Source organism: Carassius carassius, chromosome 5 (assembly GCF_963082965.1).
Source record: "Carassius carassius chromosome 5, fCarCar2.1, whole genome shotgun sequence".
In the NCBI taxonomy this organism is placed as follows: Eukaryota; Metazoa; Chordata; class Actinopteri; order Cypriniformes; family Cyprinidae; genus Carassius; species Carassius carassius.
Window position 1 is genome coordinate 28,985,906 of NC_081759.1, and position 20,254 is coordinate 29,006,159.

Sequence of the window (20,254 nt, forward strand, 5' to 3'; positions counted from 1 at the left end):
ATCCTATAAGACTTAATAAGACATTATTATCTCAGTAAATATATCAATGTGAATTATGATAATGATAATTATCACATACATTCTTTCTTTGATCAGCTTGTCATGGTAGGTCTCATAATGTCTGACATCCTTAAGTAAAACTGGAAAAAGAAGTTCGGTTTAACTTGTCAAAGAGTTTTTGGTCATTTCTATGGAGAGCCATAAGTGCCTTTTCTCTCAGAGAGAGGCCCAGCATCTCTTCAAGGAACATCAAACACTTGTCAGCATCATCAGCATATAAAAAGACATCACAGTCCCATCAAAATATTGCTACATCTTGTAGTGTGTTAAAAGTCCTCCATGCCACTGAGGGTCTGGTGATGTCAAAAGTTCAAAATACCTCTAATGTGCTTTGAAACCAAAGGCGACCAACAGTTAAAGATGTCCTTATAGCAGTGCAGTCATCCTGATAGCATTGCAGTCATGCAATCTTGCTCTATCTCACTCATTCTTTTATTTCATGTACATTTGTTTATACAGAATGCAATCTACTTTATGTGCACAGAATATACAATACACTGCATTTCTCTCATAGCTCAGTTCTCACATAACTCATTTCATGTGAATGTCATTAGTTTAAGTCTGGTTGTTTTTTCTTTCTCTGTCTCCTCAGAAACCGGTGATATGACAGTAGGCCTCTAGGCTGGAGAATGTGATGTAGAGAAGCCACAAACCGAGGAACAATAGTGAAGTCAGAACCTTCAGCTTTTTGGGTCCGCCCAGTTCTCCGCCCACCGATGGCCGCCGCCGTAGCATCAGCACACCGATGTTAATGAAGGCAAAGATGGTGAAGAGTGTGACAGAGAATGCAAGAGAGCCGGGCTCTACGTGAAACACCTGACCTTTGACCTCCCAGTAAACAGCTGAAATGGACCAGGCCACTCCAATCCCCAGGAAAACATTAACCGCATTGCTACCGGTTACGTTTCCAACCGAAGCGTCTGCATACTCATCCTGTTTAGCAGCGACCTTACTTGCAAATGTATCTGAGAGAGGAAAGGGAGATGATAGTTGGTTGCTTGTGTTTCACATTATCAGAAACACAGGCTATGTTACAGATTTACCTGGTATGGAGGTTCCCAAGGCAACAAACACTACAGCAGTGACTGTGTCACGGAGGCCCACTGTGCACCCGAAATGAGATGCCAAATCTCCAATGACGGCGGTTAGCAGCCCAATGACCAGAATTGACACAATAAAGCAGGCCCAGCCATTCCAGTATTCTGTGGGTGGAACGAAAGCAAACAGAACCTTCCAGAACACCGTAACTGCATGCATAAAATAATCACAGCATGACGGTTGCTGAGGCTCCCCTCCTTCTTCATCGCCTTCTCCTGAAAAGAATGAGAGAAAAAGAGAAAGGTATAAATAAAACATTACCATCACATTAAATAATCTCTCATGAGTTTATATGGGCACAAACACAGCATAAATAATTTCACATATGTAGAAACACGCATAGACACCGAAATGATTTGATTCTACCTGCACTGACTGTTACCGCCTCGATGAACTGTTCTCTCCAGGAGTGTGTGCCAATTACTTCAGCAAGATTAGTATCCTTCAGTAGACGGTCTACTGTATTCTAAACACATGTGCACACCATAGTAAAGCTCAGTGATTGAGAAATATATCCATTAAACAGGAATCAATCAGACTGAGCAATTCCTCTGTAGAAGTCGGCACACTTTTTTAAAATCCTCTTTGCAATATTGACAGTATTCTTGAATAATTTGCACTACAGAACTGTTCATGCTCAGTTCTTGTTCAGTCACATTAACAATTTGTTGCATTGAAAAAACATCAGGGTACTGTAGGCTGTGCATTAAGCCTAAGTTTTAAAGCTTTCAGTTAATAAACAAATTAAAAAAGAAAGAGCTGTGATGAAGAAATGAGAATTAATTGCAATCTTCTATAATCTTCATGCATAGGTGTGATTCATTCAGACAGTGATTAAAGGCTGAAGTTTAGGGCAATCCCAAAACACACTTCACACTGAGGCAAGTGGTCTACTACCGCATCTAAGACTCCATTAGGGGCCATTCCCTGTCGGACCTATGAGAGGGAAGCAATCACAGCTTATATGACTTCTGCCTGCATGAGACAGACTTAACTGGGCACTCAGTTAATGTATATGTTAAAGAAGCCCTATAAGGCCATTGATTATTATTCTTATTACTTTAGTTTTTTTTTTTTTGTGATCACTACTTAATTTCATTGAATTAACTAAATTTTCTTTTGATCTTGACGTAACAAAAGTTGTTTTCGCATTATCATAACTTGTTGACTGTTGACATTTCAACAAAATGTTTGCTTCACTTAATAAAGTAAATACAATAAATAAATCACAGCAAATTTTTTTCAGAGACATGCTAAACATTTTATTTGTGTAATTCCCATTTTTAAATGGTCCAACAACAGAGCATTCAACACCACAAGTGCAGGCAGAGTGCTTTCAGATGTATGCAGCAGGTAACTATTCTAAAATCTTTTAGAGCCCGTTTGATTCAACCCACATTTATTTGAAATAAAATGATATTACATCATTTGTTTGTGATTTTCATTAATTCTGTTGGATAGGATGACCATGTGACCATTACATGTAGAACAGCTTCTGATCAAAACAGACTTCTGATTTGATGACATCATTACTGTTTATTTACTCTTGGAACAGAAGTAACTATTATATTTTTGTGTATTTTATTATTTAATTTGGTAAGTCTGCAGTTAGTGCTGCTCTTGGATAAAAGGTTGTACATCATGAGAAAACAACTTTTGTTGTGTTGAGATTACCAGAAAATTAGGTTGTGATATGAGAAAATGAGAAAGAAAGATAACAATCCATGGCCTCCTAGGGCTACCATAGTTTGCTCCTGTATGTATACTTATGACGTGTTTGTACCTTAAAAACAATGCTTTCCTCTATAATAACCTCTAACTTGCGGTGTTCTCCCAGAACGGGCTTTCCCTTCTCTGCTATACGTCTGGCGTCCTCCAATTTTGGACCAGGGGTGGCTGGGGATAATGAGAGGGAGAGGAAAGGATAAATATTTATATAAAATAAAGTGCACATACACTGCAAAATACATATACCAAGAGTTAGTAAAGTCATCTTACCCTGATTCAACAGCAGATCTATATGCAGCATGCAAGTAGAAATTGAATCAATGAATGAATGAATCTGTACACTATAGTCCAAAAGTTGACCCTAAAGTTTTTGAAAGAAGACTTTTATGCTCATCTAGGCTGCATTTATTTGATCAAACAGTAAAAACAGTAATCTAAAAAAATTACTACTAAATAAACTAAACTAACTAAAATAATATTTAAAATAAACTGTGTATTTTTATTTATATATATATATTATATATATATATGTTTCTTTTCATTATGTGTTTTTATTTATTATATATATATATATATATATATATATATATATATATTCCTATAACCTGTATGCACTGTATCTATTCATCTATTTATCTATTTATCTATCTATCTATCCTTATCTACAACAGCACTTGATCAATCTTTGGGTTAATAAAAGAGATTCTAAGTAGCTGATTAGTTCACTAATGAACCTGGTGTTAATTCTCTCTTTAACATTCCCTTTTATTCGGACATATAAGCTCATATTACATACACACACAAACGTGAGGCTGAAGTGTGTATGTAGGTGAGTTGGATCTAGTTACTGTGTGTGACGCATGTCTAGTTTGCCCCACTGTTTTTCTGTTGTTATTGATCTGAAACTGGACACTGGTCATAGAAATGTGTGTGTTTGTGTGAGAGAGAGATGAGTATTGAGAGAAAGAGAGAGGTATTGGAATCTCAATAACCTTAACAAATTTAAATATACACAAGCATTCATAGAAGTATCCCTCACAGAGAAAAATTTAAATACTTTTACAGATTCTGGGATGGTTAAAAAGAATAGTAACACACACACAGACCTGAGATCCCTCTCTTGAGCCATTTGGGTTCTTCAAGGACAATGTAGAAATTTTCTCGCTTCTCATATTCCTGCATGTTAATGATGCGCACCTGTAGTGTCTTACTGTGGATACACACACAAAGAGTAAAGGACAAATAATCATTTCCTCTTGGTTTTACCTCTGAAATATTAAAGGAGACCTCAGCATTTAAATCACATCAGAGTTAGGCCTGCATGAATACTTTAACACGCAGTGCATTAATAATTAATCCACACACAGACGAACTGAGATGAGTGTTCAGTCATGTACATGCTCTATTCTCCACAAACCACTGCTGAACTGAGCATATAAGATTTGTGTAATTGGTTTTGATAAAAGGTACATTTATTAAGCTTTGGTCATTGTTTGTCATGTGCTCTCCTTGTGTCAGTGTAACATTCAGCCCAGGATAAGTACTGGGTTAAAACAGATTTTTAACTTAAAAAAAACAAACATTTGCTGCTCAGAAGCCAAGACTGACAGTCACTTGAGGATGCCCGAGTAGGTTCCATCAGAGCACACATCAAACAATCCAAAGATCAAAATCACAGCAGTCCACACAAAAGACTACAGATCATCTTTGGAAATTGTGTGGTACACAAACATGTTGGGGTCTGAAGGTATCAGGCAGAGATGATAGGAAAACAGCATTAAAGGTGACAAAAATAGGCGTTTGTAACTGATATCTTATTATTAGTACTGGGATAGAAGAGACCTCTCGTGGTGAAATTGAAAAGTGATGGCATAGTGACATATAATGTTTGTATGCTGAGAGATGGCTATTACAAAATTACAGCTCAGAATAGTTATTCAGAGTATTGCATTCTTAAGTCTTTCATAATGCTTACTGTGCATTTGAAAAATGTTATATCATAGATTCTAAAACTTGACATATATGATAGCCGATATGAATTGACATACACTACCGTTCAAAAGTCAGTATGATTTTTTTTTAAAGAAATGTATGTTATTCAGCAAGGATGCATTAAATAATAATAAAAAAAGTGACGGTAAAGAATTTCAAGTTGTTACAAAAATTTCTGTTTCAATTAAGTGCTGTTCTTTATAAAAAACATGCATCATAGTTTCCACAAAAATATTAGGCATCAAACTCTTGCAACACTGAGAACAATAAAAATAAATATTTCTTACACAAATCAGTAATGTAGTAATAGCCGCTGAAAATGTAGCATCACAGTAATACATTTCAGAAATAGAAAACAGTCATTTTAAATTGACTTTAACAGTAATACTGTGAAATATTATAAATACACGCAGTCTTGATGAGCACGAGTTACTTTCAAAAACAAAAAAATATGTACAAAAAACCTTTTGAATGTTAGTGTATGTTAATTTATAATACTTTATAACATCATAAATACACTGCATATGTAAGTAAAGTATATCAATGGCCCATAATTAAAGGTTTTAAGTGGTACTGCCAGACTGCTTATTGAGATACTTACCAAAATACTCCACAATAAATTTAACACCCTCATGCATTAAAAAGTACATCCACTAATTTTTTTTAATTGATATAATTACCTAATTATTACATAAATTCACATTTGTGTGTATCTGAAAAGTAAAGAGAATATGCTCCCATTTTGTGTGTAAAGGTAAAATTTGGATAGAAAACTTTAGTGTGAACTATTACCTAGTCTGCTCATTGGTAAACTCTAGCTCTCCTTGTGTGTGCTCATAGTCAACGCCCTGTCGCGCAGAACCATCCTCTGTGTGATATGGAATCATTACAGTCCCACGCACACCTGATGTCCGGTTCACCGGCACCTCCACCACACCTGAACATTCACCCACGCAGAGCTCCTGCTGACTAAACGCGAAGACTCCCGCATGGTCATCGTCCAAAATAGTTACAGTGGTTACGAAAGGTTCAACCAGTTGAGCACCATCAGTGTTGGTCCCGCCCTCACCCTCTCGCAGGTTTGAGAGTCGCACAAAGAAGTGTTCATCTTCCTCAAACACATCATCATCGATAATTCCCACCTACAAAACATACGCACATCCATCTTAAGACAACTGAATCATATTCAACTCAAACACACACACTACTGTTCAAAAGTTTTAGAATGTTTTTGAATAAGGCCTTTAATTGTCATCACTTCAAAACAGTAATATTCTAAAATTTTATTATAACTTTAAATAGTTTTCTATTTTAATGTATTTTAAAGTCTTCAGTGTCACATGAACCTTTGGAAATTATGCTAATATGCTGATTTGATGCTTATTATTAATCACTGTTGATAACAGTTGTGCTGCTTTTAAAATTCAAAAGAACAGCATTTTATTTAAATATACTTTTTTAACATTATTAAAGTCTTGAATCACACATAATTAACCAATTTAATGCATCCTTGTCTTAATAAAAAAGAGAAAAAAAAATATATATATATATATTTTTTCCTCAATAAGACCTTACAGCTCACAGTGCATGTCAGAGCAAATGAGAATCATGAGGTCAAAGGAACTGCCTGAAGAGCTCAGAGACAGAATTGTGACAAGGCACAGATCTGGCCAAGGTTACAAAAACATTTCTGCTGCACTTAAGGTTCCTAAGAGCACAGTGGCCTCCATAATCCTTAAATGGAAGACATTGGAACGACCAGAACCCTTCCTAGAGCTGGCCGTCCAGCCAAACTGAGCTATCGGGGGAGAAGGGCCTTGGTGAGAGAGGTAAAGAAGAACCCAAAGATCACTGTTGCTGAGCTCCAGAGATGCAGTCGGGAGATGGGAGAAAGTTGTAGAAGGTCAACCATCACTGCAGCCCTCCACCAGTCAGGGCTTTATGGCAGAGTGGCACAACGGAAGCCTCTCCTCAGTGCAAGACACATGAAAACCCCCATGGAGTTTGCTAAAAAACACATGAAGGATTCTCTGGTCTGATGAGACCAAGATATAACTTTTTGGCCTTAATTCTAAGCGGTATGTGTGGAGAAAACCAGGCACTGCTCATCACCTGTCCAATACAGTCCCAACAGTGAAGCATGGTGGTGGCAGCATCATGCTGTGGGGGTGTTTTTCAGCTGCAGGGACAGGACCACTGGTTGCAAACGAGGGAAAGATGAATGCGGCCAAGTTCTGGGATATCCTGGAAAATGGAAAACCTTCTCCAGAGTGCTCAGGACCTCAGACTGGGCCAAAGGTTCACCTTCCAACAAGACAATGACCCTAAGCACACAGCTAAAATAACGAAGGAGTGGCTTCACAACAACTCTGTGACTGTTCAGCCAGAGTCCTGACTTAAACCCAATTGAGCATCTCTGGAGAGACCTGAAAATGGCTGTCCACCAACGTTTACCATCCAACCTGACAGAACTGGAGAGTATCTGCAAGGAGGAATGGCAGAGGATCCCCAAATCCAGGTGTGGAAAAACTTGTTGCATCTTTCCCAAAAAGACTCATGGCTGTATTAGATCAAAAGGGTGCTTCTACTTAATACTGAGCAAAGGGTCTGAATACTTAGGACCATGTGTTATTTCAGTTTTTCTTTTTTAATAAATCTGCAAAAATGTCAACAATTCTGTGTTTTTCTGTCAATATGGGGTGCTGATTTTATGAAATGGCTGCAATATAACGGAGTGAAATTTAAGGGGGTCTGAATACTTTCTGTACCCACTGTATATATATATTGTTTTCACATGCTCTTTAAATTTTTATATTACCATTTTATATTATAAAATTTATTTTACCAAGTTTTTTTAATCAGATTATTTTCAAATTTAATCACTTACAAATTATTCACTTTTTAATCTTAATTTATAATGAATATTTTAGCATCATATTCTGTTTATTGCTGTGTTGGACTATATTTTATCAATTTGTGTGTTAACTGAGAAAGTATAGATTCATTTTCATAGTCTAATATGTAATAACATTATGATTCACTCTGCACATTGAATTGGTTGAATTAATCAAAGAGATGTTTTTCAAAAGAACATTCTGTTCATGGATCAGACATCACCACTGTGTGTTTCTCTCACCTTTATTTCTTTGCGTGTCTCTCCAGGCTGAAATATGATTGTTCCCTCACAATACTCATAATCTGCCCCAGAACTGGCTGACCCATTCTCTGTCCTGTAATCGACATGGAAGGTTCTGGTGCCGGTTCCCCCCTGTAAGCAGACCCACACACTAACACTCCCACAGTTCTCAGTGCACTGGTACTGTGTCTGCTCAAAAGCAATGTGAGAACAGGTGGCCAGGTCATTCTCTGCTGAATCTCCAGCTGCACGTTTTGCCTGTTCAGCTGCTGCATGTTTCTTCAGTATGTTCCCTGCACCGATCATCATGCGTGTTGCCTGCACCCTGTAAAAGGCCCGGCTCTTATGCTGTTTCTGCATGGTGGCGTAGTTTGCCATCTCGATTAGCTGGTCCAGGTCTTTATCTGGATACTTCTCTCTCAGTTCCTTAAGCATGCGAATCACCTGCAACCACAGACAGTCATGGTTACCTCCAAACCCTTTTTTTTATTTCATTTTCTGCTCAACCTCTTTACATGTAAGAGACCACATCCAACTGGGTGACCAACTCTGGTCAGGTGAACAGGTTGGTATTAACCTGTTTATTTTGCAGACTTTTATTATTACAGACTGACTGTACAATATCCCAATTCATATATGACTACAGTAGTACTGCTATTACTATACTAAAACTGCTATATTGAAAGAAGTATGAAGTATTTCTTTATTTGATCAATAATACAAAAATCATTAATAATTTGAAGTATTTGTACAGTTTAAACAATCTGTTTCTATGATGGCAAAGCTAAATTTTCAGCAGCCACTGCTCCAGTCTTCAATGTCACATTCTCTCTCTCTCTCCCTCTCCCTCTCCCTCTCCCTCTCTCGTACTCCAAACAAAGTTTCATTATAATTTTTATATCAGTAGATATGAACTATACTTGGTATTAAATAAATGGATTTTAAATATATTACTTTCTTAGAAGGGTGTGTGTGTATATATATATTTATTTATTGGAATTATGCCACTGGAACACAAGAACATTCACCAAAATTTGACTCATAGAAGAAAGATCTGATTAGGTTTTGCTCTGTTTTGATTGCTCGCTCACCTCCTCTCTGTCCTGTTCAGCTTCTTTGGTTTTCTCCATATTGACACTTGTGGTGCTGTTTTGATATTTTTCTCCCATGATGGCATCAATGCCTCTGGGTGCTAGCTCACCCTCCATCTCCACAATGATACCATGACGTTTATCAGCACGGTAACGCTTGTGCAAGTACTTGTAAAAGAGCAGGCGCCGGTCAGCGATCCAAGCCATTAAGACACACACAGGGAAGAAGAAAAGAGTGACCAGAGCCTCCCAGACCTCTCTCACACACACACACACACACAGACACAAGAAAATAAGTTAATTGAATTGGCCTAGAGATTTACCTAAAAATATATATATTAGTGCTGGGCAACCATTAATCGTAATTAATTGCATAAAAAAATATATGTGTGTGTACTGTGTTTATTTATTCTGTGTATATATAAATACACATACATGAATATATATATATATATATATATATATATATATATATATATATATATATATAAATAAGAAAAATATGTTATGTTTATATATTAAATATATTTACATATAATATAAATTATATTAATATATATATATATATATATATATATATATATATATATATTTATATAATTTACTGTCAGACTTACGAATCAGACTTGTAACCTGAAGGTCGCAGGTTCGAGGCTCCATGCCAGCAGGAGTTGTAGGTGAGGGGAATGAATGAACAGCTCTCTCTTCCATCCTCAATACCCATGGCTGAAGTGCCCTTGAGCAAATCACTGAACCCCCAATTGCTCCCTGGGCGCTGAAGCAAATAGCTGCCCACTGCTCTGAGTGTGTGTGTGTGTGTGTGTGTGTGTGTGTGTGTGTGTGTGTGTGTGTGTGTGTGTGCGTGTGCGTGTGCGTGTGTGTGTGTGTGCACTTGGATTTGTTAAATGCAGATACTAATTCCGAGTACAGGTTACCATACGTGGCAAATGTCACTACTTTCACTTTCATATACATGTAAATATTTTCAAAATATAAACTGTATGTGCATGTATTATGCATACATAATAAATATACACATTACACATGCAAACACACACACACACACGTATTATATAAACAAAAACCTTTTGTTGCAGTTGATCACAATTAATCGTTGCCCAGCTCTAAATAAATATTTACAGCCACATTATGCAAACATATTCTGCTTACACACACCTGTACAATGCCAGGGCTTATGACTGCCAGGATGAGGTAGAGCCAGACATAGGCAAAGATGCTCCAGGATGCGGTTACAAAGAAAACTCTGAGGTGTTTAATCTTCCTCACCTCTCCATCAGGTATCACCCACACACACACTCCGATTATCACAAACATGTTAAATGCAGCACTGCCGACTATGGTGCCGGGACCCAGTTCTCCTGACTCAAAACCATGTCCACACACCTGTCAAACACAGATGGACAACAACACTACCATGTGTCCAAAGCAAGTAATAATGTGTAATTTAATATACAATATGTTTTCAAGTATGACACATACATTTCAGGTGTTAGTAATTAATTTAGGAAAAATTGGTCCTTGTCTGATGTAGAGCCAGGGCTCAAAATGTTACCTTTGGTGAGAACAAGTGGAGCTATGGTGTGGCAACTTTTTCTTCCTTTTTTATTTTATGTGGTTGAGCACCCTTGTCAAGCTTTTTTGCCTGCTAGATGTGTGAACTTTTTGTTAAGTTCTAGTAAGCATTTTAGGGGCTTTTTATACTATTTTTTTTAACTGAAATTTAAACCAATGACAGTTGAATGTCACTGAATGATGTACAGTAATATTATTTTTACTACACTGTATGTTGCTATATTTCTTAATGGTTTAGGAAAGACCGAATCTTGCAAAAATTTGACGTTTCTGGGGAATCATTTCTTAAATCTCCAAATGCAATTACAAAGAATTAAAAAGAGCCCTTTCTGACATCTGAAATATTTAACTGATGGCTTTGGTGTTAAACCACATTGAGTTAAATTATGCTTTTAAATGGAAGAATAGCAGCTGAAGTCATCACTGTGATGAGGTGACTTTGTGTGTTTCAGTCGTTTAATAATTAACCTGAAAAAAAAAAAACTCACACTTCACGTCTCTTGTGCTAAACTACTGGGTGATGGGAGTTGCTGGTTTGTTTTGAAAATGTGTGTGTACCTCTATTACTGACAGTAATATCTCAGGGGCTGATGAACCCAGGGCCATCAGAGTGAGATTGGATACAGTTTCGTTCCAGATTCTAACTGTCATTACTGTCTTTTCTCCATTTGCACCTGTCACAGTCACCTCTTTCTCCTAAATGACACATAAAGTATATAAAAACATAATATTTTTGGTCATTTTGGCCACCAATATATCACATCACGCTATAAGTCATTTTAGCAGTCAATTTAGCAGTCTTTTTAGCTGGAAAATCAAACATACAAAATATATATATATATAAAAAAAACATGAAGTATTGCCTATTTGTATTTAAATAAACTAATACTTTCATACAGCTAAGATGCATTAAATTGAACAAAAGTGACAGTAAAGACATATATAATGTAAAAAAAAAAAGATATTTCAAATGATTGTGGAACTTATCACAGATTCCACAAAAACATTAAGCAGGACAACTGTTTCAACTTTGATAACAATAAGGAATTTTTCTTGAGCAGTAAAACAGCATATTAGAATAATTTCTAAACAATCATGTGTTTACTATTTTTTTGCAGAGCATTTTTGCCTTATTGTTATGATAGGACAGTGAGTAGACAGAGACCTACCTACCTGCCTACCTATCTATCATTGTTTCTATTTTGTGTTGCTGTGCACCTGTGACGTGATGACCTCGATGGCAGCCATGAAGCGATCAGCAATGATGGACACACCCAGGAACATGTAGAGAAGACATGAAAAGTAGATCACTGCTCTTACTGACTGCATTGCCAGGGAGGGGTCTTGTGGCAGCCACGAAGGAAGTAAAATCCCTGGTTGACATTTGACTTTCTCGGCACAGGATCTTTTGGGGCCATCTGCGCTACTGTTGCTGTTGCCATGAGCACTTCCACCCGCACACACCTGTGGAGAGAGGAGGAGGAGGAGGAGAAGGTGGAAGAGTAGAGGAGGAGCCATGACCAGATATGGTGACAAGAATGGCTCTCCTCTTGAGGTTGAGAGATTGACAGATATAAAAAAAAGAAGAGTGGTATTATTTCATACAAAGCATGCTCAATCATTCATGATATGTATTTTGTTATATAATGCCACAATTAACATAAGAATGGTTTTACAAATTATTATACAGAACTTTTGCTTGTGTTTTATGATTAAAGCTTAATGCCTATATGTGGATACCACATGGATAACAACGTGAATGAGGCCATCTCAGTCCTAATCTAAACCACAGGTCTTACCAGTGGTTCATTAGTCATGCCTGGCCTACACTGGACACAAGCAGTCAAACCTAATGGATGCAGGAGACTTATACAACTACAACTGGACTGGCAGCAGTGGCACTATTAAAATGAAAGAAAGACATAAAAACACACAGCATGCTTTCAGCTTTAAATAAGTAAGACATTTTAAGCTAATAACTAAAGTAAATGCCAATTTTTGAAAATCAGAAAAAGACATTTATTTTTTATAAAAATGGCCATAAAAAAGTAACTTCATTCCAAACAGAGGGAGAAAGAGAGCAACCAACAGTAATATAAGGATAAAAAACTAATGGGTCAGTAAGTTTTTTTTATTTTTTTTAATCAAAAGTTACAAAGACATTTATAATGCTGAAAAAGAGTTCTAAAGAGTTCAAAGACTTCTAAGAAAATGCTGTTCTTTTGAACTTTCGATTGATCAAAGCGTCCTGAAAAAATGCACAAAAATATTAAGCAGCACAACTATTTTCAACATTGATGATACTAAGAATTGTTTCTTAAGCACCACATCAGCGTAAATGATGTCTGAAGGATCACGCGATTCTTCAGCTTTAGTGTCACAGAAATAAATGTAAAAAAATTCTAATGGAAAACAGTTATATAACAAATATTTCCAATTTAATCTGAATTTTCCTAAAATGTACATATTAAACAGATAGAATATGAAGAATTTTTCAATAGAGTGCTGACATGCACCAAAAGCTCTGACATAACACATCCATTTATACATTTTTTATCTTGATTTCTCCCTTTCTTATTTTCCTGTAATCGTTTCTCCATTTCACCCGTCACCTGTGTGGTGTGTGGTAGAGATTGAGAGTGACATGCTGGACTGAACCATGTGGTCATATTTCACTTTCTTAGCTGCGCTATGGTTACCTGGACATCAGCTTTACTGTGCTACTCTACACCATTGTCCAAAAATAACCTGCCCATCACATCTGGCCCTACAACACAAACACAAATGCACATGTATGAAAGTGTTTGTATGTTTCTGTAGATGTTGGGTGATGGTATATGTGTTTGTTTGGGTGTGTGTCTAAGTGAGCATGTATGCATTTACTCCCTTACAGATATGTGTGTAGGTAAGAGTGTATGTGCCGAAACTGAAGTGTCTCCGATTACCACGATGACACTGTTTCAGTCTGTCAGTGCTGCTGATAAGTGATTGGCCGTATTGGCTTACACACAGAGCTCTGACAGCTTAATAGGAGTTAGCACCTTTTAGTGGTTAAGATTACCACCACCAGAGAGAGAAAGTGACAGACGGAGACAGAGAGGGAGAGGAGGAGAGGATCCGTTCTAAGAAACGTGAGAGTGACAAAGGAAAATGAAGAGGATGGTTAGCTAAAGTGAAAGAAGAGGGAATATCCACAGTTTAGCTAAATCCCTAAATTTTATATTTAACAATGAACTGCTTCAAATAATAATACAAATAATTAATTAAATTACAGTTGAAATGTTGACACCACTCTTAGGTATATATATATATATATATATATATATATATATATATATATATATACACTGTATATAAAAAAAAGGTAAACCACAATTTAATTTATCAATTTTAAGTTTAGTCAGCATCCATCAGATTTTCAATATAAATTCCATGAATTTATTTCAAATTCTTAGCCGCAGCATCCATTCCTGCACATTGACAACTACTGAGCTGCTGTTGCCCTGTGGATTGACAGGAGTTTATGAGAGTGAGTGTGCTTTAACACCTTCTCTCTCTCTAGGAGGCTCTATCGTATTTGCCACCCAATACTGATTACACACACTCACAAGGACTTGACTACATAATAGTGGAAGGACAACGCGAACCAGTTGACCTTGAACTGTGTAAGCCAGCCACATTCAAACACAAACACTCACAGAAAGCATGATATACACTGTATATACCTCAACCATAGGATCAATAACGCACTGATTTCCTTTATTAAAACTTACACAAATACAAATCCAAACAAACAACAACAAAAAAAATTCTAACTAATTTTATGCACAGTTACTATGGTAGTTAGGATCAGTCCAGAAAAGTTCAAAGATACTGTATAAGTCTGCCAGTATTCTATTTTTTTAACCAATTAGTCAATAAAGAACCCAGTCACAGAATTCTTTCATAACATTTATCAGTCACAATAGCAATTAGCCGTAGCCACTAGCCAGTCAACTTTACTTTAACCTGTCCATGTGTGACCCACAAACAAAACACCATTTAAGCCAGTCTTTTAAAAGGGTCCTATAACAGTGTTACAGCTGTCTCCAAGGAACACACATACACTCACAAACACACACACACACACACACAGTGATCAGAGATCTGCTTTCAGTATCAATAGACTATAATCTCAGTAAAGTCCCCTCTCTTTTCTCCACTCTGTCTATTCACCACTAGCACACACACCTCCAGTTAGCACCAGCTTATGGTCATCTATAGCTGTCATTAAACACACTAAACTAAAACTGTTACAACTTACAAATTTCAAGAAGGCAGAATGGATATGCCACAAGACCTATAACGTTTGTTAGATACCATAAAATATAAATTACATTTACAATAAAATTCTGGGATCAGTATGCTGATTTGACTCTGAATATTGTTTTTACTACTATAAATATTAAAAACAGCAGTGCTGCTTAATATTTTTTGTGGAAAGCCTGATATAATTTCAAAAGAACAATCTTTTGTCCCATTATAAATGTCTTTACTGTCACTTTTAATAAATTTTTAATCAATTCAATAGATCCTTGCTGAAGTGGGGGGGCCTTCAGGACCACTACTGAGAACCTATGTCCTAGACAATGAGTGAAAATAGTGTACATATAATGGTATATAATAGTGTGTGTATATATATATATATATTGTTTTTTTGTTTTTTTTTAACGTCTTTTAATACTAAAAAACAAACATATGAATGTTAAATATGACATCAGCTTGTAACATTGTCATTAAAGATTTTTATATATACATTATTTTTTATACATTTTATATACAGTATATTATACAAACGTCTGCCCTTGGGCCTGTCTGACCTGGTATTTTAAATAGAACACACAGTCACGTGTACACTCACTGGAGCACATGCACACAGACGGTGCAAGTGACTGATACACTAACATGGGCATTTGGATTGAGAAACTCTACTCTTGCTTTCATGGTCTCCATCCATGCATTAAATAATTAACCTGTTGCAGATCGATCTAAGATCAGGTGGTTAACTAATGACAGGTTTAGATCAAGTGTTCGGATCAGAGACTGTGTGTGATCATTTGACCTGGAATCACGTGATTAGCCTGCTGCAGTTTTGCATGTTGCATATTACATGCTCCTCTATACGTAAAACGTACCAAACCGAGACCAGCAGATTACTTCACAGATCCAACATAAGACAAAGGCAAAGTAGATTGACAAATGTGTGCACATGTGAGGAGGAATGAATGCTCACACATACAGAGAGACAAACAAACCAGACTGCATTAGACTGAGTGAGACACACATGCATTCACACTCATCAGACTGCAGTGGGAAGGCTGAGAGCTCAGGTCTTGTGGTGTGTGTTACAGTGGCCCCTCATCCTGGCCTGCGTTACTCTAGAAGGATCCGCAGTCTCAACTTCACCTGCCACTCATCACGACACAGCCATTATGCAATATTTAGCACAGCACACACATACACACAAGATACACGCTCATGCTCAAACAAATGCTGTCTAAATCATATTTTGTCTGACCAATACACATGAACATAAACACTTCTGTACTGGAAGTTTGGAAGGACTGGAATAATACATTATACTAAACATCTGTGGTGGGATGGCACTTTTTAGTGAACGATGACTGAGGATCTAGGCTGAGATTCATTTGCACCTATACAGGAGTTGTTGACCGTTTGGTTTAGAGAACAGACATTTTGATTTCCTTTCAAATTCATCAATGAAACATAGAATATGTAAATGCAGTGGAGGCAGCTCAAGTCAAAATAATCTCAAATGACTTACTAGTGCCTCATGGGGTGGTATTTTGAGGTTGGTGGACTCAGGTGACCTCAGGAGGCCATATTCTGATAGAGCTCTGTGTAAGAGCCAAAGCCTTCAGGAGCAGCTGGAGAGCTTCAGCTCAGGACCAGCAGAGTTTCATCATTATCCCACTCTGAAAGACATGAACTCAAAGTCAAAAGTGTGTAAAAAAATATATTTAACCAAAGCCTGCATTTCGAATACATTGTAACAAAGAATGATGCAGCAAGGATGCATAAAATTTAATCAAAAGTTACAGTAAAAACGTCTATTTAAAAATATAAACGCTATACATTTGAACTTTTCTATAGGAATGGTTTCTATAGGATCATTCCTTGATAATTATGTAAAGGCTGTTGAAAATGTAGCTTTTTATATAACAACTCTACAATATATCAGTTTTTACTGTATCAAATAAAGCCTTGCTTTAAGGGACTTCTTTCAAATTTAGTACTAAGAACGTCTCTCCTTCTCTTTAAGTTAGTGCCGGATAATAATGTTCTATGTCTTGAAATAAGCAGAAACAATTAAATGTCCAATATAAAGTAAAAGCAGTAAAAAAAAATCCCATTACAGACAGATGTAATAACTGTAATTTAATAATAATAAAACACTCTTCCTGACAATAATATCTATAGAAGGAGCACAATTCCATAGTAAAGACTATAGCATCCATCACACATGCAGACACACACACTTCTTCGACAACAAGCATGGTGAATCACAGTACACAAATTCCATCACAGAACACCATTTTTTCATGTATTTTTATTTGCTATTTGAGTGTATTTTGTGAGCCAAACCACCACTGAGGTCCTCTCATTTATACATAACATCTATCTCAACCCTTCTGTTCATATTTCCTCTAGTGCAAACCAACTCTACAGAGTTCCATTTCACTCTTACCTCACTCCAAGAGTATCACATTCTAAAGGCAATGCAAACACTGCATTACCTGTCCAAAGAGCAGAAAAAAACACCTGTCTGGCTGTGTGCTCAGGGCTAATTAACAAACCACATCCCATTTACCAACAGAGAAATAAGGAGTGTGTGTGCAAGTGAGTGAGAAAGAGGGAAAGAGAGAGAATGGACTATAGTAGATTAGTTTTGTGAAAGCATCAGTACATAGAAGTAGTAAAACATATGCAGCATTGTTCAAATGTATTTAATTTCATAAACCTTTTTGTACCAAAACAGATACGTTTTTATTGGTTAAAAGAAAGCGAGTGAAAATGAAACTAAAGCAAAATTCACCAAACGCACACCAAATGTACGTATATATATACACAGCTGAATTTTCAGCAGCGATGATTGCAGCCTTCAGTGTCATATAATCCTTCAGAAATATTTTTATTATACTGATTTGCTGCAAATATGCTGCTCAAAAACATTTGTTATTATTAAGTGTGTTGAAAACAGATGTGCAGCCTTTGAACGCTAGTGTCTGCACATCTTTGACTCAGCATGCTTAGTGTATGTCAACATGCTGCTGTAAAGATGGTCTGCTATACTGAACTCATGCCGAGTCTCATGTTTCAGTCTCTTACATAACTTCATACCCCTCCATCCCAGGGAGGTTAACCTCTAACCTGTGTGTTTGTTTGTGTGTCTGTCTATGTACACGCACCCATTTGGGAGATGCTGCTATTGGATAGTCTCTGTTGTGCTTGCATTTCCATGTGACTGCTCTGTAGAAATTTTTGAGAAACACAGCAAGGAAAAATGGAAAACAGAACATTCAGTTGGGAATGCAAATTCTGGGATTGGAAGATGTTGAAGTAACTGGAGTAGGTGAATGGATAAATTAGTGACTTTCTCCTGCATGGATCTTCTGTCACGTGATCCTGCATTCATTTACCCACACTTCTGTAAGACTCTCTCTTCAGGACAGAAACACCTCTGCTCAACCTTCATCATTCTCATCACCACCATCATCATCCTCACCTCTACACAATAATGTGTGCATTCTCCCTGCAGACATGTTTACCAACGTTACTGACTGCACCAAGGATTGTAACTAAATATTCTGTTTCTTTTTTCCATTACGAAAGACAATACCTATTCTGAGCTAGACGGGTTACCAGTTAATCAGTTCCACTTTGACTGCACACAGACTTCCACCAGACATTCGTGACTTTGGTGTAATCTAAGACTTTAAGTATTACTCTGCTGCAGCAGTTTTTAACAGGCCACTTTATCAGATGATCTATTGAGACTATAGCTGAAAGGACATGACGTGTTATTTTAGTGGGCAATAGCAGAATATAAAATATGAATACATTAAAAAAATTTTTTTTTACATATTCAAAATATTAGGTTGTGCTGGTAAACCTAGTAAAAATGTGTTACAAATATCGTTGTGACAGTCATTATATTTTTATTCTCTAAATCAGGTAAGCTAATAATGTGATTCACAGTCAAAATAGCCTATAAATTTGACTGAATCAACCTAAATACAGGTTATTGCAGAATGTTATTTTTAAGAGTCAGATCAGTTAAAGTTAACAACTGCCTATTTTCAGTATTCACATAGTTTCAGTTACATTTACTATCATTACGATCATTGTTGTATCACATTAGATCGCATAGAGAATTAACTTAGTGGACTGAAAAAGGTCATTTGATCTATGCTTTTCTACAATGAAATTATAATAGATTAAAAGGCAAGCAGTGAGTGTCAGAGCTGAATGAGGGTATCTCAGGCCATCGCTGGGTTTGAAAGGTACTATTAAGGGAGATGCATTAAACACCCCTCAATTCCTGCTCCTACTGAGACTCGAACCCTTGACCTTTGGGTTACAAGTCTGACTCTCCAACCATTGGGCCACGACGGCTAAAAACCACTGGATTAAGGTAAATAATAGGCTATGCCTAGTTACACGTGTTTACATCAAGATTTTTTAGAATCAATTCCAGGAGAAATAACTGCCCTTTTGCTCTTTTTCCTGTAGGCTATAATCCGAATCCTAAATAACACGAAAGAAACCTAACAGATCTAAGATTGCGTGGCTCATTCATAACTTGGTAAAGCGCCACAGACCGAACTGCACATGTGACTGGCAACAGGTGCTACTTTGTGAATAAACAGTCCAAAAAACAGCTAAACACTCACAAACATATGAGTTCATTTTATTCGTCAGTTTACGATAAACAAATAAGTAGATGCTGTCAAGAGCGTAGTCGGTCCTGACAGATATAGTGGCAATTAATCAACCAATGTGCATAAGCCCCAGTAAAAGTATTTATCTATTTTATTTAACAGAACTTACCTCTATGGCAGAGCTCAGAATGGACAGACATGACCGGGAGGCAGCAGAGGATGTTGCTCCAGTTCTCATGAGACTCGTGCCATTAGTTTTCGTGGTGTGTATGTTTCTGTCCTGAACTATGCGAGCATCCCAAACAAGCGCGCATCCTCTGAACGCTCAGCACGCGACAGACTGCGCAACAGCTCAACGCGACGCTCTGATTGGTGCGTCAAAGCATGTCGCCCTCAAAATGCCTAAACGCTGGCCTTTATATAAGCCTTTAAAAACTGGAGCAGTTACAGTTCTTACAGTAGCATAATTGTTTCATGCAAAAATTGATACATCTATATTTATAGTTATAAATTAAAGGTTAGATAAATGTTATATAGTAATTATATAGTTTAAGTGTTATAAAAAATTGTTACACTGTTTGTGAATTGCCCTTAACGATAATTTACCATAGTAA

At 36.8% G+C, this 20,254-nt stretch overlaps 1 protein-coding gene across 3 annotated transcripts; it reads right to left on the bottom strand.

Moving 5' to 3' along the window:
* Window positions 1–470: 470 nt before the first annotated feature.
* Window positions 471–20,033, bottom strand: slc8a2a (solute carrier family 8 member 2a). 3 transcript variants are annotated; one of them, XM_059550493.1, is made up of 15 exons: window positions 19,810–20,033; window positions 16,523–16,673; window positions 11,917–12,247; window positions 11,257–11,394; window positions 10,282–10,509; window positions 9,106–9,360; window positions 8,015–8,458; window positions 5,671–6,020; window positions 3,993–4,096; window positions 3,157–3,174; window positions 2,942–3,054; window positions 2,029–2,094; window positions 1,525–1,624; window positions 1,104–1,373; window positions 471–1,025 (listed from the first exon to the last, which is right to left on the bottom strand). In XM_059550493.1, exons 3-15 carry the CDS (start codon window positions 12,214–12,216, stop codon window positions 649–651), a joined length of 2,763 nt encoding a protein of 920 aa, XP_059406476.1. In that variant the 5' UTR covers window positions 12,217–12,247; window positions 16,523–16,673; window positions 19,810–20,033; the 3' UTR covers window positions 471–648. The 3 variants fall into 3 exon arrangements, with proteins under 3 accessions (XP_059406476.1, XP_059406478.1, XP_059406479.1); XM_059550495.1 differs by lacking the exon at window positions 3,157–3,174; XM_059550496.1 differs by lacking the exons at window positions 2,029–2,094; window positions 3,157–3,174.
* Between the last annotated feature and the right edge of the window lie 221 nt (window positions 20,034–20,254).

Coding starts and splice junctions, on each gene's coding strand:
- slc8a2a (XM_059550493.1), bottom strand. CDS start 12,216: ATGGCTCCTCCTCTACTCTTCCACCTTCTCCTCCTCCTCCTCCTCTCT. Junction 8,459..9,105: donor CTGAACAGGACAGAGAGGAG/GTGAGCGAGCAA, acceptor CTGTGGTTGCAG/GTGATTCGCATGCTTAAGGA. Junction 4,097..5,670: donor TTTACCAATGAGCAGACTAG/GTAATAGTTCAC, acceptor GTGTATCCACAG/TAAGACACTACAGGTGCGCA.